The 22,659-nt window shown below is 46.4% G+C and overlaps 1 protein-coding gene across 9 annotated transcripts in view; it reads left to right on the plus strand.

The window, feature by feature from the left end:
• LOC147098019 (ankyrin-1-like) overlaps nucleotides 1-22,659 on the plus strand; it is a 378,257-nt gene that overhangs the window by 271,814 nt on the left and 83,784 nt on the right. For all 9 annotated transcript variants that reach the window (XM_085971217.1, XM_085971219.1, XM_085971218.1 and 6 more), the window contains 8 exons: nucleotides 3,867-4,071; nucleotides 9,575-9,671; nucleotides 10,085-10,313; nucleotides 12,835-12,960; nucleotides 14,158-14,277; nucleotides 15,488-15,572; nucleotides 16,748-16,822; nucleotides 21,407-21,538. In XM_085971217.1, coding sequence (XP_085827343.1) covers nucleotides 3,867-4,071; nucleotides 9,575-9,671; nucleotides 10,085-10,313; nucleotides 12,835-12,960; nucleotides 14,158-14,277; nucleotides 15,488-15,572; nucleotides 16,748-16,822; nucleotides 21,407-21,538 — 1,069 coding nt within the window. The remainder of the gene's footprint in view (nucleotides 1-3,866; nucleotides 4,072-9,574; nucleotides 9,672-10,084; nucleotides 10,314-12,834; nucleotides 12,961-14,157; nucleotides 14,278-15,487; nucleotides 15,573-16,747; nucleotides 16,823-21,406; nucleotides 21,539-22,659) is intronic.

Genomic DNA, 22,659 nt, shown 5'->3' on the forward strand with positions numbered 1-22,659 from the left:
AAGGGAAGGTCTGTGATAGGATGGAAGGCAGGAGAGATTAAGAGACAAAAGGGATGATGGTGCAAAGCAAAAGGAGATGGTAACGGGACAAGTTAAGAAACAAAAGATGACTCTAGATGAAGTGTAAATGGCGATGGCAGAATCGTCAACAGCTGCCATGTGAGGGAAAAAAAAGGTAAAGGAAAAAAAAAATAGGGGCCGAGGTTATAGTCTGAAATTGTTGAACTCGATGTTGACTGTAAAGTGCCTAATTGAAAGATGAGGTGCTGTTCCTCGAGCTTTGTTGAACACCACACCTCAGAAAGGATATATTGGTCTTGGAGGGGGTGCAGCGCAGATTCACCCAAATTATACCGGGGTTTAAAGAGTTAAATTATGAGGACAGATTGCATAAACTTGGTTTGTATTCCCCAGAGTTTAAAGGATTGAGTGGGAATCTAATTGAGGTGATTAAAACGATAAAGGGATAAAGAGTAGATACAGAGAAAGTATTTCCTCTGGTGGGGGGAGTCCAGAACAAGGGGGCGTAACCTTAAAACTAGAGCTAGGCCGTTCAGGGGTGATGTCAGGAAGCACTTCTTCACACAAAGGGCAGTGGAAATCTGGAACTCTCTCCCCCAAAAAGCTGTTTGATGCTGGGGGTCAGTTGAAAATTTCAAAACTGAGATTGATAGATTTTTGTTAGGCGGGGGTATTAAGGGATATGAGGCTAAGGCAGGTACATGGAGGTGAGATACAGATCAGCCATGATCTAATTGAATGGTGGAACAGACTTGAGGGACCTATGTAACACCCTGGGTTAGAGAGGGGTGAAATAAATTGCCACGGTTCATTGGAGTCCTGGGACCCCTCCTGAAAGTACGTATGTGAATGTCGGATAAATGCAGGGTTGTGCTCAGCTGTGAGGCCCCCCATGGTTAGCAAGCCTCCTCTCGCTCATTGTCAAAGCTCACACATGAAGCCCAGCTTCTTGGCCAATGTACCAAAAGGTCTCGCAGCCCATGGAATCAGATTTCCTAAGGGAGTTAGCACCTTCAGAGAGGCTGGGGAGAATTTTAAAAGTTCAAAGAGAGGAAAAATCCCCTTCCATCCCCAGCACATACAGTTTACCCTCTTGTCAAACATCCTCCCCTCTTTTATTGGCCAGTGCCAGAAGCTGATGGAGAGAAAAGATACCTTTATCCAGTGTGTATTCTACCATAATCTGTCTGCACCTTGTAACCCGCTGTGCACTGCAAAAAGGAAAGTCTTGCATCTCTATAGCGCCTTTCATGACCTCAGGATGTCTTAAAGTGCTTTACAGCCAATGAAGTACTTTTTGAAGTGTAGGCCGCGATTTTCTCAACGGTGTCAGGATGGGGGGCGGGTCAGCTGGTTTCCGGGTTCCGGTCCCGCCCCCAGCTGCTTCCGCTCTGCAGACGTGATTTTCCCTTGATTGGCCTTGTTGAGCCTGCCCTGTGGGCTTACCGGCCAATTAACAGGAAGCAGGTCTGATGACGTCATTTAATGACGCATCATCTGCCGGTTTCCTTAAAGGGACAATGCACAATTTTATTTTGACGGTTGATTTTTCAGTGTTTGACAGCATTGAGGTGCTGAAAACACTGACAATCACTGCACAGGCTCTCCAATGACTCACAGTACGCAGGGATGTTCTCTTCCCTTCCAAGGGCGGAAGAGACCGCCCCAGGACACCAACTTACCTTGCACCTCCACCCAACCCTCTCTATCTACTTAATCACTTCCCCATCTCACTAGCCACCCCTCACACTCACCCTCATTCTACTGCAAGCATACCAACTAACAACACACAAGGGTGGGCACTTGAGAGGTTTAGCCAATGTCCATGTGAAGTTTCTGGTAATGTGTTGCCATACAGTGAAATCTCTTTTTCAAAAGTGCCCCTTATTGGACAGATCTGAGCGCACATTGAGAAGTGTCTTACTGAGTTCCAGTGATTGTTCAGTCATAACTCCCCCCCACCCCCCGCTATAGCGATGTGTGTGCATGGAATGGCTTGGACATTAAAGGGATGCTTTACGGTGCTGGTGTGGGATGGTGTCAACCTGATGCATCATGTGGCAGCCAGGGTTTACAGCATCAAGTGAAGAAAGTCTGGCCATGGTGATGCCTCCCGGCCAGCAATGTTGTCAGGGGCTAATGCTCTGTGTCCAGTGCAGCATCAGGTGATGGCGGCGAAGGTTGGTGATGAGGTTGGTGATGTTGTTGTTGGGGATGATTGTGGAAGGATTCGGAGGACCAAGGTCTGATTGTTTCATTGGCTCCGATGTTGCTGGAATAGATGGCAGCTGCAGGTGAGGTGACAGAAGCGATCTGTCCCTGGTGAGAGAGGTTCTCCCAATGAGGTGGCACTGAACATACAGTTGGATTTAAAAACTTGTAAGCTAAAGAAATCTGTATATGTATTAAAAATGCAGTAACCAACATTTTCTTTGCTCTGAAACTCACCATGTGCAACATTGCATCCTTGACACCACTTCTGCAGCTGTCATCTTTTCACAAACATCAGACCAGACTCACAACACGTCACACTTACCTGGCGTGTTGTCCGGACGTCGTAAAACCCGACCCAGAAGTTGGAAAATTGAAAAAGATCCTGAAAATTGCTGACAAGTACCTGTTAATAGGCAGTTAATTGCCTTTAACCCGTTTCCCGCCGCTAGGTGTCTGGTCCATTCGCAAATCGGGGACCCAACATTTGGGAAGGTTGTGTGAAGGCGGGATGACGGCAGGTTCCGAACCCGCCGTCAATCAAAACGACTTTAAACTCTGACCCGCCTCCAAACCCGCTCTCTGAGCGCCGGAAAAATCACGGCTGTAGTCACTGTTGTATTGTCAGAATCGCGGCAGCCAATTTGTACACAGCAAGCTCCCACAAACAGTAATGTGATAATCATCTGTTTTAGTGATGTTGATTGAGGGATAAATATTGGCCCCAGGACATCAGGGGGAACTCCCCTGCTCTTTTTCAAAATAGTGCCGTGGGATCTTTTACGTCCACCTGAGAGGGCAGACGGGGCCTCGATTTAACGTCTCATCTGAAAGATGGAACCTCCGACAGTGCAGCACTCCCTCAGCACTGCACTGGAGTGTCAGCCTAGATTTTTGTGCTCAAGTCTCTTGGAGGGGGGGGTTTTGAACCCACAACCTTCTGACTCGGGCAAGAGTGCCACCCACTGAACCACGGTTGACGCACTGCAAATCTCCCAATTTAACTGTGGTAGAAAAGCACTGAAAGTGAGTCAGAAGCAGATGAGAAATCTCCCTTTGCCACCTCGCAAATAGCGGCTCAGGAAAGGCTCGGACAGGGGGCATGGGTAATGACTGTCCAGCCATGTGTGAGACCCTGTCTGAGTGGCGGGCGAGGAATCTAAAAGGAAAGTTAAAAAAATTACTGGGGGAGGAGGAGGGAGAGAAATTCCACGGCACCATCTGCACCAAGTGTTTGCCATTAGGATGACAGTGAAGCACAGTTGGCTCTAACCCCATCGAAAACAAAAGAAAATGGTTCGGCAAACACGACCTCATACGACAGCGAGATAAGCAGAGGCTGGAATCTTGGCTTAATTCCTGCCACTGTCATTGAGCTGTCCCTTATTTTAACAGAGACACAAACCCGTTCATTTTAAATGGGAGACCGAACCAATGTCAAATGCTTGTTGGCTAATGCCTCCTGTCCTTTAACATCTTATGAATATTGTTGAACCATAACGTCTTCTGCCAGTGTTGTCGGAAGCGAATGTGTGCTCCTGATTATATTGTAGTTTTGAATTTTGGAATGTGGACCATTGAATTGTTAATTTCCTTTTCTTCTTTGTACACTCTGTTGCCGTTTCTTCCTGCAGGCCCAGCCTATTCCCGATGAATTGGTGACAAAGTTAGTGGGTAACCAGGCAACGTTCAGTCCGATTGTTACTGTGGAGCCCAGAAGAAGGAAATTCCACATCCCGATAGGTCTTCGGATCCCGTTGCCACCGTCTTGGAGGAACAATCCACGTGACACCAGCGAAGGAGAGGCGACCAGCCTCCGACTGCTGTGCAGTGTTATAGGTCTGACAATTAAGTTACCTCTCCTATGCATTGGCTGCATTGGCCTGCACTTAGCCCAGCATCGCGTGTGAAGCTTAAGGGGGCACTGTGGTGTGTTGCATTTTGCACCCGTGCAGGTGTCAGAGTGCGGGTTCCTGCTTGCAATTCTTCCTCATGAGCTCCAGATCTCAGTCAGGGGGTGCTGCAAGTGCAGGGGAGAAGAAAATATGCTAAACCTTCATAAATCACAGGTTAAGCCTTAACTGGAGTATTGTTTCCAATCCTAGGCACCCCACTTTAGGAAGGATGTCAAGGCCTTGATGGAGTTTTACTAGAGTGGTTCCAGAGAGACTAGAGAAGCTAGGGTTGTTCTCCTTAGAACAGAGAAGGTCAAGAGGAGATTTAATAGAGATTTTCAAAATTATGAAGGGTTTTGATAGAGTAGATAGGGAGAAACTGTTTGCAGTGGCAGAAGTGTTTGTAACCAGAGGGACAAGGATGTCACTGAGCGGCTGCAGGACATTCTGAAGGGGGAGGCTGAACAGCCAGAGGTCATGGTCCATATCGGTACCAACGACATAGGTAGAAAGAGGGACGCGGTCCTGCAAGCAGAATATAGGGAGCTACAAAATAAATTAAAAAGCAGCAGGACCTCAAAGGTAGTAATCTCAGGATTACTCCCAGTGCCCCGTGCTAGCGAGAGCAGAAATAGGAGAATAGACCAGATGAATGCGTGGCTGGAGAGATGGTGTAGGAGGGAGGGATTTAAGTTCCTGAGGCATTGGGACCGATTCTGGGGAAGGTGGGACCTGTACAAGCTGGACGGGTTACACCTCAGCAGAACTGGGACCAACATCCTCGCAGGGGGGTTTGCTAGTGCTGTTGGGAAGGATTTAAACTAGTTTGTCAGGGGGCTGGGAACCTAAGTGTGGGCCCAGAACAGAGAGAAACAAAGCTGGAAGTGCAAGTTAGAAAAGTAGTCAGCAAAACTAGTAGGGAGCAGAAACAAAGGCCAACAGCAAAGAGGGTCAACGTGCAGAAAAATATTAAACAGGCAAATTTGAAGGCACTTCATCTAAATGCACGTAGCATTCGCAACAAGGTGGATGAATTAATGGCACTAATAGAAGTAAATGGGTATGATGTAATTGCCATTACAGAGACATGGTTGCAGGGTAACCAAAGCTGGGAACTGAATGTTCCAGGGTACTCAACATTTAGGAAGGACAGACAAAAAGGAGAAGGAGGTGGCGTAGCGCTGTTAATAAGGGATGAGATCGGTACGGTAGAGATAAAAGATCTTGGCTTGGCAGATCGTGATGTAGAACTGGAATCAGTTTGGGTGGAGCTAAGAAACAGCAAAGGGCGGAAAACATTGGTGGGAGTTGTGTATAGGCCACCAAACAGCCGTGGTAATGTAGGGCACAGTATCAATCAAGAGATTAGAAGTGCATGTAACAAGAGCAATACAGTAATCATGTGGGACTTTAATCTACATATTGACTAGGCAAATCAAATTACCACTAATGGTGTGGAGGACAAATTCTTGGAATGCATGCGAGATGGTTTCCTGGATCAGTATGTGGAGGAACCAACCAGGGAACAGGCTGTTCTGGATCTGGTACTGTGTAATGAGAAAGGGCTAATCAATAATCTTGTGGTAAAGGGGCCTTTAGGGACAAGTGACCATAATATGATTGAATTTTATATTAAGTTTGAGAGTGATGTAGTCCAATCTGAAACTAAGGTTTTCAATCTAAACAGAGGAAACTACAAGGGTATGAGGGACAAGTTGGCCATGGTAGATTGGGAGACTACACTAAAAGGTGTGAAGGTGGACATACAATGGCTAACATTCAAGGAAATAATGCAAAATTTGCAACAAACATATATTCCTCTAGGGCATAAAAACCCAAAAGGAAAAGTCATCCAACCATGGCTAACAAAAGAAATTAAAGCTAGCATTAAGTCAAAGGAGGAACCTTATAAAGTTGCCAGAAAAAGCGGTCAGCCTGAAGATTGGGATCTTTTTAGAAATCAGCAAAGGGGGACCAAGAAATTGATAAAGAAAAGGGAAAATGGAATATGAGCACAAACTAGCAAAAAATATAAAAACAGATTGTAAAAGCTTCTATAGGTATGTGAAAAGGAAAAGACTGGCGAAGGTAAATGTAGGTCCTTTACAGTCAGAGACAGGAGAATTTATAATGGGGAATGAGGAAATGGCAGAGAAATTAAATAAATACTTTGTTTCTGTCTTCACGGAGAAAGACACAAAAAATCTCCCAGAAATACGAGAAAACCAAGGGTATGGTGAGAATGAGGAACTTAAAGAAATTATTATTAGTAAAAAAACAATACTAGCAAAATTAATGGGACTAAAAGTCGATAAATCCCACGGACCGGATGACCTACATCCTAGGGTTTTGAAAGAGGTGGCCATTGGGATAGTGGACACATTGGTTGTCATCTTCCAAAATTCTATAGATTCTGGAACGGTTCCTGCAGATTGGAGGATAGCAAATGTAACCCCGCTATTTAAGAAAGGAGGGAGAGAGAAAACGGGGAACCACAGACCTGCTAACCTCACATCAGTAGTTAGGAAAATGCTGGAATCTATTATAAAGGATGCAATAACTGGACACTTAGAAACTAATAGTAAGATTGGGCAGAGTCAACATGGATTTATGAAAGGGAAATCCTGTTGGACAAACCTATTGGAGTTCTTTGAGGATGTAACTAGTGGAGTAGACAAAGGGGAACCGGAAGATGTGGTGTATCTGGATTTTCAGAAGGCCTTCGATAAGGTCCCACACAAGAGGTTGGTGAACAAAATTAGGGCACATGGAATTGGGGGTAATATACTAACATGGATTGAGAATTGGTTAACAGGCAGAAAACAAAGAGTAGGGATAAACAGGTCTTTTTCAGGATGGCAGGCTGTGACTAGTGGGGGACCGCAAGGATCGGTGCTTGGGCCCCAGCTATTCACAATCTATATCAATGATTTGGATGAGGGGACTAAATGTAACATTTCCAAATTTGCTGATGACACAAAGCTAGGTGTCAGTTGCGAAGAGGATGTGAAGAGGCTTCAAGGGGATCTCGACAGGCTCAGTGAGTGGGTGAGAACATGGCAGATGGATTATAATGTGAATTAATGTGAAGTTATCCACTTTGGTAGAAAAAACAGAAAGGCAGAGTATTTCCTAAATGCTGAAAGATTGGGGAATGCAGATGCTCACAGGGACCTGGGGGTCCTTGTACATGAGTCACTGAAAGTGAATGTGCAGGTGCAGCAAGCCATTAGGAAGGCAAATGGTATGCTGGCCTTCATTACAAGAGGATTTGAGTACAGCAGTAAAGAAGTCTTACTCCAATTATATAGGGCCTTGGTGAGACCATACCTGGAGTACTGTGTACAATTTTGGTCACCTTACCTAAGGAAGGATATACTTGCCATAGAGGGAGTGCAACAAAGGTTCACGAGATTGATTCCTGAGATGGTGGGACTGTCGTATGAGAAGAGATTAAGTAAACCAGGCCTGTGTTCTCTTGAATTCAGAAGAATGAGAGGGGATCTCATTGAAGCATACAAAATTATTACAGGGCTTGATAGGGTGGATGCTGGGAAAATGTTTCCCTTGGCTGGGGAGTCTAGAACCAGGGGTCACAGCCTCAGGATAAAGGGTAGACCATTCAGGACTGAGATGAGAAGAAATTTCTTCACACAGAGGGTGGTGAATCTTTGGAATTCTCTACCCCAGAGGGCTGTGGAGGCTCAGTCATTGGGTATATTCAAAACAGAAGTCGATATATTTCTGACTAGTAAGGGCATCAAGGGATATGGCGATAAGGCCGGTGAATGGAATTGAGACAGAAGATCAGCCATGATCTCATTGAATGGCAGAGCAGGCTCAAAGGGCCGAATGGCCTACTCCTGCTCCTATTTCTTATGTTCTTGTTTAAGATCATTGTCAAAAAAACCAGGAGGGTGATGAGAAAAATGTAATGGGATAATTGGGGGAGTGGGATAGGCATAATGGGCCGAATTACCTCCCTCTGGAAAAAGATTGTAGAGCAAGCAGCCCTGGACCATTCTCGGGCAGCTGTTTGTAAATTCTTTGCCTCCCACTTTCTCCTCGTTCATGCATCATTCTCCACCCAATGAGGTCTGGGCCTGCCCCCAACTACATGCCAATGTAGCTCTGTACCCAGTCACTAGGACGTAGGGCTACTCATCCACCAACTTTGTTTCTTGCCCCTTGAGGGAAGTGTCTTGTAACCACTCAGGATCTCCCCTTCAGAGAGGTTGGAACCTCATCATAACAATGCAGAACAGCGCAAGGCAAGAGCGGGCTAGTTAGCTCAGCCAACCTGTTCATTCCAATGGGTTATGTACAATTTGCATATTTCCGACTGTCCGTCTGTCAGATTTTTATATGGTTACATTCAGTGGATTAATTTCTACTGTGAATTTAACAACTGACTTACGCAGGATAGGAATAATACCGTTCAGATTCTGTTCAGAATTCCGGGAGGACCATCCAGTTCTTCAATCAGTGTATTAATGACGCATGAGCTTGATATTTTTGCTGCCTGGTGATCCAACCCAAGTCTTTACCTTTTTCACCTTTGCCATTTTGTCCCACTCCCTGTGAGTGCTGTCAATCTGCCCTTTTGTTTCGTTTCATTCCTGGGATGTGGGCGTCACTGGTAAGGCCAGCATTTATTGCCAATCCCTAATTGCCCTGGAGAAGGTGGTGGTGAGCCGCCTTCTTGAACCGCTGCAGTCCGTGTGGTGAAGGTGCTCCCACAGTGCTGTTAAGGAGGGAGTTCCAGGATTTTGACCCAGCGATGATGAAGGAACGCCGATATATTTCCAAGTCAGGATGGTGCGTGACTTGGAGGGGAACTTGGAGGTGGTGGTGTTCCCGTGCGCCTGTTGCCCTTGTCCTTCTAGGTGGTAGAGGTCGCGGGTTTTGGAGGTGCTGTCGAAGAAGCCTTGGCGAGTTGCTGCAGTGCATCTTGTAGATGGTACACACTGCAGCCACGGTATGCCGGTGGCGGAGGGAGTGAATGTTTAAGGTGGTGGATGGGGTGCCAATCAAGTGGGCTGCTTTGTCCTGGAAGGTGTTGAGCTTCATGAGTGTTGTTGGAGCTGCACTCATCCAGGCAAGTGGAGAGTATTCCATCACACTCCTTTCTTGTACCTTGTAGATGGTGGAAAGGCCCTAACACCAGTCACCTGGCCAGAGAGCTCAGTGTCATCGACAAGTCAAACAAAAATGCTTGGTGTACACTCCTCCATATTGTTCAACTGTAGAAGGCCCACGACAAACCCTCAGAACTCTGGTAGTCCCTGGTCGAAAAATCAGAACCTGAGGTGGTGGCATGTTGCTGAGGCAAAGAAGCTAATTTAAAAATAATTCAACATCTCCCCAGTAATGACAATTTGTATGAACCAATTATTGTGCGACTCTCATTGGCCAGTGTCTGATTTAACCTTGAACTTATCTGACAGGAGGAACTGGCACTGCCCAGTGGGAAGATATCACAGGAACTACCAAACTAGTCCACGCCAATGACTGTGCGAACTTCACCACGAATGTATCAGCAAGGTGAGCAGCATAGAATTCCAACAGGCCAGGCTCTTCCCAATCACTCCCATTGTGTAGACAAGACTTCCGTCTGCAACTCCTGATTCAAACATAAATGTCTTCACTTGTACAGCGTTTCTTGCTCAACGTCACATCGATTGCCTCACTTGAGCTGGATGGAGTTGGACTGTCGACTGGTCTGTCCACCTTGCCTGCTCAGTGTTTCTTGTTCTGGTTTTGCCCGAGTTTCTGAATGAATGAGAGGAAGATTGGCTAATGTCCTTTACCTCCGCTTTATCAGCAATCACAGAAATCGTGATTCAGCGTTAACCCTAGGCCGCTGCCACATTTCTCCAGGCTCAGCTGCCATAGCTCCATTCAGTCAGGATTGCATCGTCCGGTTTGGTGATAACTCCGTGTCATTTCTCCTGCAGGTTTTGGTTGGCTGACTGTCCGCGAACAGCAGAAGCGGTGAATTTTGCCACCCAAATCTACAATGAGTTGATGGCCGTGCCCTACATGGCCAAGTTTGTTGTGTTTGCCAAGATGCAGGACGGGAGGGATGGCCGACTACGATGCTACTGCATGAGCGACGACAAGGTGGACAAGACCTTGGAGCAGCACGAGAACTTCACTGAAGTGGCAAGAAGCAGGGATATCGAGGTGTGACTGCTCTGCCATCCTTACCTTCAAGGATTGATTGAAATTCTAAATCAGTTATTGAGAGCTCACTTGCCTCATTTTGGATTGGTATAAGGGCAGCAAGCAAAAAAGTTCTCCTCTCGTTCACCCCTGGCAGTAAGGAGGCATCTTATTCCCATTTTAAGAAGTGTTGGCGCAGGACGCCTCTTCAAGAGGGACACTCAATATCCAAACAGTTTTAAAGAGGGCAATTTGGTAACTGTACATTTTAAAAGAGGCATCTAAACCCCTTTTTAGAAACCCATTACGAATAATTCTGATTGATTTTAATGCCCCTTTCGATATTACACTTTGAGTGTTGTTAGGTTTGGAATTATTGAGGCCCACAATGTGAGTGAGTGAATGGCCACACTAGGAATGGCACAGGTGTGATGTCTTTCGGGTTGGGCGCTTGAATAGGCCCACGACTCCCGCCCCACATGGCAGTCTCAGTCTCGAGCCTCATTGACATTTTGTCGACAGGCCGCGGCCACCAAAGAAAAAAAGGCTGAGAAAAATAAACTGAAGACGTGCAATGTACAGATAGTTCTTTGTAACTGATGATGACGTCCTTATTTAGTTCTGTGATATAAAAGGAGGAATGCATTTTCCTGAAGGACTTGTCTTCAAATGCACCTTCCACTGGAGGTCACTTTGTTAGCTCCCTTCACTGTGCCTTAAAAAGGAGAGATAATGGGCCGTATTTTGCGACCCCCACGGGTGCGAAACCCGGCACTTGCGATCTGCCAAGAATCCTCTTGACAGATCCTCCGTATCCCCGGGAGACGGGCCTCTGCGGGTGGAGAGTTGCGCTTTTTGCCCAAGTTCCGCCCGCTGAATGCCTGTGAAATTCTTTCGCCTGGTAAAAGCAGGCGTAAGGCCCGCTTTTACCAGCATAAGAGTTTTATAAAATAGAAAAATAAAATTTTAGCGCTCATTCATAAATTAAAAATACTCATCAAAAAGGTAAGTTTATTTTTAGCCCCGTAAAAACATTTAATTGTTTTTGTAAAAATAAAATTTTTGTTTAAAATAGTTAATTAAATGGCATTTTAATTAATTTTAAGTATGTAATTTTTTTTTAAATGTATTTCATGTGTTGGTGTATTTTTTAAGTGATCCCCATTCATACTTATGGGAGTTCCGTACGTACGCAACTGTCAAAAGTATGAATGGGGATTCCCTTCTTTTATTGGTTGGGCCGGCCCACGCGATCCCAGGAGCGCTTACGAACCGCTTGCGCTCCGGGATACGTGGGGTTCTGCCCGCGCGGCCCCGGAGAGGCCCAGGATCGCAAGCCGCCATTCCTCCCGGGCCACCAGGTACTTTCGTAGACATTTTTCAGGTCGGAGGCGTCCGCCCGCGGGAAGCCTCCGATCGCAAACGTTGGCCCAATGTTTTATTAGTGTGTACGACCACCCTGATTTCAGAGCAGTGTGACCTCAACATGTAAAGGACAGAACATGCATTTATACAGCTCCTTGATCACATCTAAAACACCTCAACAGTCAATGAATTACTTTTGAACTGCATTCACTATTGGTAACCATGGCTACCAATTGCTCACAGAAGCAGCTCACAACCAACAAATTAAATGGATGACTTTTTTTACTCATTCTCGGGATGTGGGCATCGCTGGCAAGGCCAGCATTTATTGCCCATCCCTAATTGCCCTTGAGAAGGTGGTGGTGAGCCGCCTTATACAACTGAGTGGCCATTTCAGAGGGCAGTTAAGAGTCAACCACATTGCTGTGGGTCTGGAGTCACATATCGGCCAGACCAGGTAAGGACAGCAGATTTCCTTCCCTAAAGGACATTAGTGAACCAGATGGGTTTTTAATGACAATCCAGTAGTTTCATGGTCACCATTACTGATACTAGCTTTTTATTCCAGATTTATTTAATTGACTGAGATTTAAATTCCCCAGCTGCCGTGGTGGGATTGTGAACTCATGTCTCTGGATCATTGGGCCAGGCCTCTGGATTACTAGTCCAGTGACATAACCACTATGCCAGCATACTCATTTCTGGTATTGTTGATTGAGGCAGGAATGTTATCCAGGACAGTGGGAAACTCCCTCCTCTTTTTCGAATAGTTCCAGGGGCAATGTTCCCCCTAAGGTGTGCGGCCGCGCACCAATCGAGAGGCCCCGCGCAGGCTGGAAGATACCACGCGGGCGCGCAGCAGATCTGAAGGCACCGTGCACTTAGACCGCAAATTAGAGGGAGCATTGCCCATGGGATGCTTTACATCCACCTGAACAGAACCTCCGTTTAATATCCGAACCAAAAGATAGCAGCTCTCGACAAGGTAACCTAGATTATGTGCTCCGATCCTGGAGCGAGGTCTGAAGCTTAGCAAGTACCCTAGCACCCTACGTTGCTAAATGACGGCAGAAGGATGAGAATCTAGTTTCGTTATATTTCCAGATCCTACAATTTGAAATCTTGTATTTGCAGCGTGTTAGTACCACACTTGTGTCTGAGATTTTCTCTTACTCAGGTCCTCGAGGGAATGCCGCTGTACGTGGAATGTTCCGGCAACATTGTGCCCGTGAGAAAAGCAGGACAGCAGCGCTGTTTCAACTTCCATTCCTTTAAGGAAAACCGCCTTCTTATCACCATAAAGGTCAGTTGGACTGCAAGTGCTGTGAGAATCTATGCAGGAAGGCTGCAATTGCCATGCATTCAGTGGTGTACTCACAGTGTAAAGAAAGACCCGAAAGACTTGCGCCTTTCACGACCACCAGATGTCCCAAAGCGCTTTACAGCCAATGAAGTACTTTTTGAAGTGCAGTCGCTGTTGTAATGTGGGAAACACGGCAGCCAATTTCCGCACAGCAAGCTCCCACAACAGCAACGGGGTAATGACCAGATAATCTGGGTTTTTTTTAGTGATGTTGATTGAGGGATAAATATTGGCCAGGCCACCAGGGATAACTCCCCTGCTCTTCTTCGAAATAGTGCCATAGATCCTTTACTGACAATGTACTAACAGTAGTGTACTACTGGTACCATACTGACAGTGGGGAGTGGCGTACTAGTAGACGGACATGCTGGGCGAAGCCAACCTTGCATACCAAGATATCTGCGCTTCTCTAATTCTGCCCTCTTGAGCATCCCTGATTATAATCGCACAACCATTGGTGGCCGTGCCTTCTGTTGCCTAGGCCCTAAGCTCTGGCATTCCCTGCCTAAACCTCTCCGCCTCGCTACCTCTCTTTCCTCCGTTAAGACGCTCCTTAAAACCTACCTCTTTGACCAAGCTTTTGGTCACCTGCCCTAATATCTGCTTATGTGGCTCGGTGTCAAATTTTTTGTCTTAAAATACTCCTGTGCAGCACCTTGGGACATTTTACTACGTTAAAGGCGCTATATAAATACAAGTTGTTGTTGCAAACTTCCCATCAGTTTCCTTGCTATAATTCTGAAACTCATCCGCTTTCCTAATAGAAATTCATCCTGTCCTTTTTTTTAAAAACCTGCCCTGGGATTTCTGTTCGACTGCCCTTGCCAGCGACCTTTTGCTACAAAAAGACGCTGCCTAAATTTCCGATTTTCCTTTGGCGCTCTGGAAGTTAAATTGTGACCGTGAATCCTCGACTCCTGTATCCGCTTGAAGAACATATCCAGATTTTTCACGGCTGTGGAAACCTTAAAGATCCCAATCAAATCCCCTCATCACCATTTGTGCCATATTTGAAGTTTCCTGATTTTTAGGTGGATTGACGATTGGAGCAAAACCCAGAGCTTTGGGGTAATAAGCTTTACCTGTTTGAACAACGTCCTCGAACTAACTTTTATTCCTAATTTTTCTCTTGTCTAGGTGAGAGATCTCAGCAAAGACCATACTGGTCACATTTCCTTCCTCCGGAAGCCAACAAAATATGAAGATCTACAGCACATCATCTGTAACCTGAACTTCAGCATGCCTCCCTGCATAAAGGTAAGGTGCAGCGCCTCTACACAGGCGGGGCGTACAATGTAACTCGCAGATTATCTCTGGCTGAACTCCCAATACTTATTCCCAGTCGTTACGGCACGTTCAGCGCACCTGGGCCAGGACATGGAAAAACTCAGCCAAGGCTCCCATCCTGATCACTATGCCCCCTGCGGGAGCATATGCATGATGCCCCCACAGGTGAATAGCCAATTCTGAAGGATGATCAATTCGGCTGTCGGAATCCACGGGATTGTATCTCGGCGTGAATCAGTGCCATCAGGAGAGACAGCTTTTGAAATTCCTTAACTTTGCACATTTTTTTTATTCGTTCCTGGGATGTGGGCGTCGACGGCCAGGCCAGCACTTATTGCCCATCCCTAGTTGCTCTTGGGAAGGTGCCTTCTTGAACCGCTGCAGTCCGCGTGGTGAAGGTACTCCCACAGTGCTGGTAGGGATTTTGACCCAGCGACGATGAAGGAACGACCGATATAATTCCAAGTCAGGATGGTGTGTGACTTGGAGCGACAAGAAAAGGAGTAAGAGGGGGAAACACAGATAGCTGAAGAATTGTGGAAAGGAAATGGTGAAAGAGAAAGAATACGTTGTGGCAGAGCCACCAAGGGACTCTTATATCAATGTACATAATTATCTGTAACAGAATGAATCTGTACCTGTATTCGTTTTACTGCATGTAAATAGCGCGGTCTCTGTTGGATTAAGACCAAACGCGATGACGTCACCACGTGGGTCACGTGACGTTCCCAACGGCGGGAAACGTGATGACGTCATGACATCAGACTGAGGAGCCTCCTCTCTCAGTCCTCGTGGAGCCAGCATTGAGCATAGACCTGTTAGTTAGTTCTCCTGCGTTTTGATTGTTACTTCTGCAAAACAGTATTAAACTTCATTTGGTTGACAGACTGACTCGATCTCAGTCCTTTGGTTAGGAATCCAGCAATTCCTACAACGTAGTTTGATATCCTGATGGTGGTTGGCATGGCCTCGCGATTACACCATGATGTAGTCTTACCTTGAAAGGCAGTTACCTTAAAAAGAATCACAACCCTGAGTCTGTACGGTTTTCAGCTTGCTGACTGAATGCGCTTGGGTGGACTCACCATGGATGCTTCTTCCCCTGATAAGTTGCAATCTTCACACGTGGCCGATATGTTGGATGTCTGCTGTAATTGAAATGAATTCTTTCTCCCGGCAGATCGACGGCAGTGACGAGCGGCGGCGGAACTTGACCCCTCTGGCCCTACGTGAACGCTACAGTACACTGAACGAGCCAGCACTGGGTACGGAGCCAGCTTCTTTATCTTCCTTTCACCCTTAGATAACCCCCCCGCTTAAAATCATCCGAGCAGCACTTGGTTCGGAAAGTATTGGAGATGAGCACCTGTGGGTTAGTACATCGCCTAGCCCACACCGTGTTCCAAAACCCACTCTAACAATACAACAGTCACTTCATGGTGCCACTACACTGTTGGGAGGGCACGAGTGGCCTGAAGGTTCGCCCTTTCCTCTTTCTAGTGGTGACATTGGGTGATAAGTAAAAGTAATTGAGGTCAATGGCGATGAAAATTGGGAGAGCTGTATAACAAGTGGCTGAAGCCATATCGTCCGTTTTACACTGCTGCCCAATGTTGAAATTGGCACTTAGGTCTCCAAACTGTTCCGAGTCCATCACTAGGAGGTATGTGCGAAGAGCTGATCATTACAAGATAGAAGTTTGACTGCAACCAGTCTATTGTGAAACCTGGCTTAGTTTCTCTCTTTACCCTCTTTCTTCCTTCCTCTTCCAACTTTCACTCTCTCTCTCTCTCTCTCCCATTCCCAATCTTTCCCTCTCCCCACCTCCTCTCCAGCCCTCACCTACGGCTAAAACTGGATATTAAACGTTTACCTCCAAGGCTACTGTCAGCACAAAAAGTGATGGGCAAACTGTTTCCTCATTTGTTTATAAATACACAAGTAAATTAGTGAACCTCTCACTGTGTCGCAGCCAACATGGAGATGGTGCTGGGCTCTTTTCCTTCTCAACTGAAAGGTTTGTCCAACACTATTTCAAAACAGCAGCTCTTCCATCTATTTTAGAAATGGCCGAGACTCACCGGAATGAACTCCACAATATTACACTGCAGTCCCAGCGCCAGCCAATTGAAGATCATAAACAAAGTGTTGGACAGATAAGTGCAGGTCTCATGAAATGAACAGACAATGCAGCTTCGGGATAGCTACTGCCGTGATCCTCACTGAATTTTATAGATAGGCTCCTGCGATAACTTGCTTTCCTACACTGTGTGGTCTTAATGGAAGAACATCAAGGGGAGCAAAAAACCCACTGGAGCCTCTGTGTTATTCAGTGAGCGTCAACAAGAGTGCCTAATTCCTCACTGAAGTGCATTGAGCAGAGTAGAGACGTTCAATGAGGAGTAAAGGTTTTAACAGGCGTGTAACACTGTGCTTCCAGCTTCCCTGAGTGCTCGAGAACGTGCGGAAATGAAGATGTCTTTGATCGCCGAGCAACTTGGCCTCAGCTGGGCTGGTGAGTTCAAGTTCAAGAGTCTTCATTTCTGAAGGACTGAACTGCCTACATTTTACTTGCTTCTTGAAGCTCAATCTTTTCATTGATTTTTGTGCTTTTTTTTGTCTCAAACATCTTGATCATATTTTTGTCATTTTCAGAGGATAGCCGACTGAGAATTTTTACAGTAGAAAAAGCCAGAAAAAAGCAGATGGGAGTCTGGATTTTGGGTATAAAAGCTAGGAAGTGATGTTGAATTTGTCTTGGTTAGGCCACAGTCGGAGTCTCGTGAGCGCTTCCGCGCACCCTATTGTAGGAAGGAAGTTCGAGTCATATAAACGGTACAAGAGATTCATGAGAAAATTGCCAAACTCATTAGAAAAGTTACAGTTATCAAGAAAGGCTCAAAGAAATCTGCCAGTTTTTTCACTGGAGGTTGGTGGGGTGGGATGGTGTGGGGGAATATGTTCGTGGTTTCAAAATAATGAAAGGTTTTGAGAGGGTTGGTGAATCGGTATAGAGGAGCAGAGAGCCAGGGTTATCACTGCAAGAATGAAAGGGGAAGAAAGAATATAACCTGGAAAGCTTTGCCGCAGTTGGTTATTGAGGCAAATGTTGCAGCCCTGAGTTTAGGAGAATTTTTTTTTCTTATTCGTTCATGGGATGTGGACGTCGCTGGCAAGGCCGGCATTTATTGCCCATCCCTAGTTGCCCTTGTGAAGGTGGTGGTGAGCCACCTTCTTGAACCACAGAGGGGCAGTTAAGAGTCAACAACATTGCTTTGGGTCTGGAATCACACCTAGGCCAGACTGGGTAAGGACGGCAGATTTCCTTCTCTAAAGGACATTATTGAAGCAGAGAACAACAACAACAACAACTTGTATTTATATAGCACCTTTAACATAGTAACACGTCCCAAGGCGCTTCACAGGCGAATTATAAGACAAAAAATTTGACACCGAGCCACATAAGGAGGAATAAGGGCAGGTGACCAAAAGCTTGGTCAAAGAGGTGGGTTTTAAGGAGCATCTTAAAGGAGGAAAGAGAGGTGGAGAGGTTTAGGCAGGGAATTCCAGAGCTTAGGGCCCAGGCAACAGAAGGCACGGCCACCAATGGTGGAGCGATTATAATCAGGGATGCTCAGGAGGGCAGAATTAGAGGAGCGCAGATATCCCGGGGGGTTGTGGGGCTGGAAGAGGTTACAGAGATAGGGAGGGGCGAGGCCATGGAGGGATTTGAAAACAAGGATGAGAATTTTGTAATCGAGGCGCTGTTTAACCGGGAGCCAATGTAGGTCAGTGAGCACAGGGGTGATGGGTGAACGGGACTTGGTGCGAGTTAGGACACGGGCAGCCGAGTTTTGGATGACCTCAAGTTTACGTAGGGTAGAACGTGGGAGGCCAGCCAGGAGTGCGTTGGAATAGTCAAGTCTAGAGGTAACAAAGGCATGGATGAGGGTTTCAGCAGGGGATGAGGTGAGGCCGGGGCGGAGACGGGCGATGTTACGGAGGTGGAAATAGTCGGTCTTTGTTATGCTGCGGCTATGTGGTCAGAAGCTCATTTCAGGTTCAAATATGACACCAAGGTTGCGAACAGTGTGGTTCAGCCTCAGACAGATGTTAGGGAGAGGGATGGAGTCAGTGGCTAAGGAACGGAGTTTGTGGCAGGGACCGAAAACAATGGCTTCAGTCTTCCCAATATTTAATTGGAGAAAATTTCTGCTCATCCAGTACTGGATGTCGGACAAGCAGTCGGACAATTTAGAGACCGTGGAGGGTTCGAGAGAAGAGGTAGTGAGGGGTGTCGTCAGTGTACATGTGGAAACTGACGCTGTGTTTTCAGATAATGCCGCCAAGGGCCAACATGTAGATGAGAAATAGGAGGGGGCTAAGGATAGATCCTTGGGGGACACCAGAGGTAACGATGCGGGAGCTGGAAGAGAAGCAATTGCTGGTGATTCTCTGGCTATGGATAAGAATGGAACCAGGCGAGTGTAGTCCCACACGCTGGACAAGCCAACCGTGTCAAAGGCTGCAGACAAGTCAAAATGGGTTTTTATGGCAATCCAGGAGTTTCATGGTGACCATTACTAATACTAGCTTTTTATTCCCGATTTAATTAATTAATTTGAATTCTCCAGCTGCTGTGGTGGGATTTGAACTTGTGTTACAGACCATTAGTCCCAGGCCTCTGGATTACAAGTCCATGTAACATAACCACTACGCTATCATACCCCATATGACAAAATGGGAGTTAAGTTAAGCCAAAGCACAGGCTCCCCAGCACCAGCTGCTAGAGGGCAGGCTGCACTGAATTTGGTGATGATCCCCATCCCCCCAGTTCTGAATTGGCTACTGCCACCTGAAAAATGTTTCCTAGAGAGCTTGGCCTGGAACATACTTGGCTGGGGAGTGTAAAATCTGCCAAGGCTGCAGCACTTAAAGGACCGCAGCTCACCATTGTACTGATGGCCAGAAATGGTAGAGTGGAAACGTGTGTGTGTGTGCAACATTGTTCCCTTTGGTGCTGGGGGTCCTGCTGCAGGAGGTGATCCAAAGGAGGTTGACCCTACTTAGAGTTGCCATAACAGCGCAAACTGTATGGAGGGAGGTCACTGACCGACTCCAAGCAGCCATCCAGGTTCCTTTTGTCTAACTGCAAATGAGGAATAAGTGTGTTGGTTTCAGAAGCAATGTTAAGTGTGCTCACTTTTGCACACATTTCAAGTGGGTCGCAACCATCTTAGCACAAACCCGAGTTGGGAACTACTGCATCCCCTGAAAGGTATAATTTTAAAGCTGTGTGAACAACCAGTATCCTCTTGCACGCACTCGTACAGTGTGCCACATCTGGATGGTACACTTTCCCTGAAGGTGGAGGTGGCGGACAAGGAACAGCAAGCGGAAGCTCAGGCGTACGGCCTCAGCCACTCTTGTGGGGCGAGTCCCAGCCGTACAACTCTCATGGTATCTCGTGAAAGAGTTCGAGGGAGTCACATCATCTGAGCAGCAAAGTTTAAGGTGCAGTAACATTATAGAAATTGAAACACAAAAGGAGGCCATTCAGCCCATCATGCCTTCACCAGTGCTCGCTCTTTAACTGGAGCTGTCTACTTGAATCCTATTTCCCTGACTTTTATGGAATTTGAACACGGTGTCTAAATGAAAGATCAGTAATCTGGCAAATGTTATTCCTTGTGTTGTTATTGTTTGAGACTCTTTTGGGTTTTTTTTTCTTTTAGTTCCCTCATACCCAGTATCACTCACCAGACAAGAGAGCAGGTGGGTAACTGGCACGTAGGCCTCTGCCGGTCTTCTGGTTCTCCGCAGTAGCTCAGGTTCACTTGAGCCTCCCTTGCCTCCCAGTGGGACAGTACCTCATCACTGCTCAGCATCTGCTGAGATGACGTGTCTGAGGTGAAGACATTGCTTGGTGGGAAGTTCAGATCCTGTCTTATCCCCATGAACCTGCCAGATTGTCATAAAAACCCATCACTAATGTCCTTTAGGGAAGGAAACCTGATCTAACCTATATGTGATCCAGACCCACAGCAATGTGGTTGACTCTTAACTGCCCTCTGAAATGGCCTAGCAAGCCACTCCGTTGTATCAAACCACTAGGGAAACACCTCACGGACTGCAGCGGTTCAAGAAGGCAGCTCACCACCACTTTCCCAAGGGCAATTAGGGATGGGCAATAAATGCTGGCCTTGCCAGCGACCCCCACATCCCATAAATGAATAAAGAAAAAAAAACTCCCAAACTTGCGAGCCACACCACCTAGAAGGACAAGGGCAGCAGATGCATGGGAACACCATCACCTCCAAGCACCCCTCCAAGTCACACCCCATCCCGACTGGGGACATATATCACTGCTCCATCATCGTCGCTGGGTCAAAATCATGGAACTCCCTCCCTAACAGCACTGTGGGAGCACCTTCACCACACGGACTGCAGCGCTTCAAGAAGGCGGCTCACCACCACCTTCTCAAGGGCAACTGGGTAGTGAGCAATAAATGCCAGTCTTGCCAGAGATGTCAGTATCCTAAGAATGAATTTTTGTTTAAACTGCTTGGAAGAGCAGCTGAGTAGTGAGGAGGTGCTTCCCTTGTTGGAGGGGGGGGAGTCATCTATCTTCAAACACATCCTCCAGCAGAAGAAATTAAAATAAAAACTATTAATGCTATAAAGCTGAAATAAAGCAAGAAAATGATGGAAATATATGGCACGTCCATAATCAATCATCTGAAAAGTGAAAAAGATTTTTGGCAAAGAACCTCGTTTCTGAAGGTTAAGCTCCCTTTTCTCAGATGCTGATGGACCCGCTATGTACTTGTAGCATTTTCTGTTCTTATCTCCGTTGAGGAGCACTTGGAAGAGGCCTCCAGGGAGAGGCGAAGCCGCTGCCAGTGTTCCTTTGGCCTCGAACCAACATCCCATTGACAATACCTCCCTGCATTGGCAGCCTTTCAGCACCTCATCTGATGACACAATATCGGCTAGCTTCTCTAAAGGGCGCCCAGTGACGGTGGTCACTGTGGTTCCCAGGGAGTTTTCCTCTGTATGTTGTTGTAACTAACTGTTCGTCTCCGCCTGTCGGTTACAGAGTTGGCAAGAGAGCTGCAATTCTCCGTAGACGACATCAACAAGATCCGAGTGGAGAATCCCAACTCGCTGCTTGAGCAGAGTGCTGCACTTCTCAACCTGTGGGCCAGCCACGAGGGAAAGAGAGCCAAAAGTAGGTTCAAAAATATAACCTGGGCCACGGCTAGATTTGCAAAAACCATTTGCATTAAAGGAAACACATTTTTAAAACGGCACAAGAGCAGAATTTAAAAGAGACCTAATTTTCTGGACAGAAGTAAGAATGTAAAAGAGACTCCCAGCTAATGCAGTTGATTCCATGTCAAGAAAGGAACTGGATAGATATTTGGTTGGGAACTGTATTGATGTCTATAGGGATAAGTGTAGACTGACATGATCAAATACAGGAAACTTTGGTTTATCCGGAGGTTATATGTCCGGAATACTCGACCTAACGGCAAAAATCAGGAGCCGTTTTCTATAAGTTTTTTTAGTTCTCGTTGCTTTTTTTTTCCCAGTCAGGCACTGCAAGGTCTGTAGCTATAGCAACAGCTTCAGCTAGAGACGCTTGCAGCTGCAGCCGACTGTTTTGAAGCTGTTGCTAAGCAACAGGGTTTGTTGATTCACACGGAGCTTTTCAGTTCCGTATGTTTCAACATTAACGCTGGTATGTCCGGCACTTTTGATGGTACGGCACCAGCTCGGTCCCGTCAGTGCCGGATATCAGAAAGTTTCCTGGTACTCTGCGGAATGCATTGGTGCTTCTGCTGCTGGGGTTGGGATGGCAGGGGACAATGGGCCATGGGAGTAGTCAGATGCAATCGGGCTCCTGTATTGGAACGAACAGACCAGGGCTGAATAGTAGAGGTGTAAAGGGGACTGACGAAGAATTTTCTGGAGTTTTGCTTGTTTATCTTAGTGGGTCAGAAGTAGAACGTTCTCTGAAGAGGTTCAATGGGTTTGGTAGAATCCTTGTACAATGTAGGTGGGCTTGACCATTGAATCATAGCATTCAGTTTTAGCCAAGAAGGAAACTTTGTAGAACATTGTGCCTATGCCAGTGCTCACTCCCATCAGAGCTCTATAATGCCACAGGCTGGATGTCCTCATATTCCATGCGTCCCTGTATTTTGAAGGGCGTTGAACAGAACCTTAGACAAACAATGTGATGCAATTGAACTAGGAGAGAGTAATTCTTCCAATATATTATATCCGGCCTGCTGCTTCCCAGTGAATCAACTGTATGATTTCTTATAAGACTGAAGGAATTTTCTC

This window comes from Somniosus microcephalus, chromosome 30, assembly GCF_052327205.1.
Source record: "Somniosus microcephalus isolate GS21.2 chromosome 30, FLI_Smic_1.0, whole genome shotgun sequence".
Taxonomy (NCBI): Eukaryota; Metazoa; Chordata; class Chondrichthyes; order Squaliformes; family Somniosidae; genus Somniosus; species Somniosus microcephalus.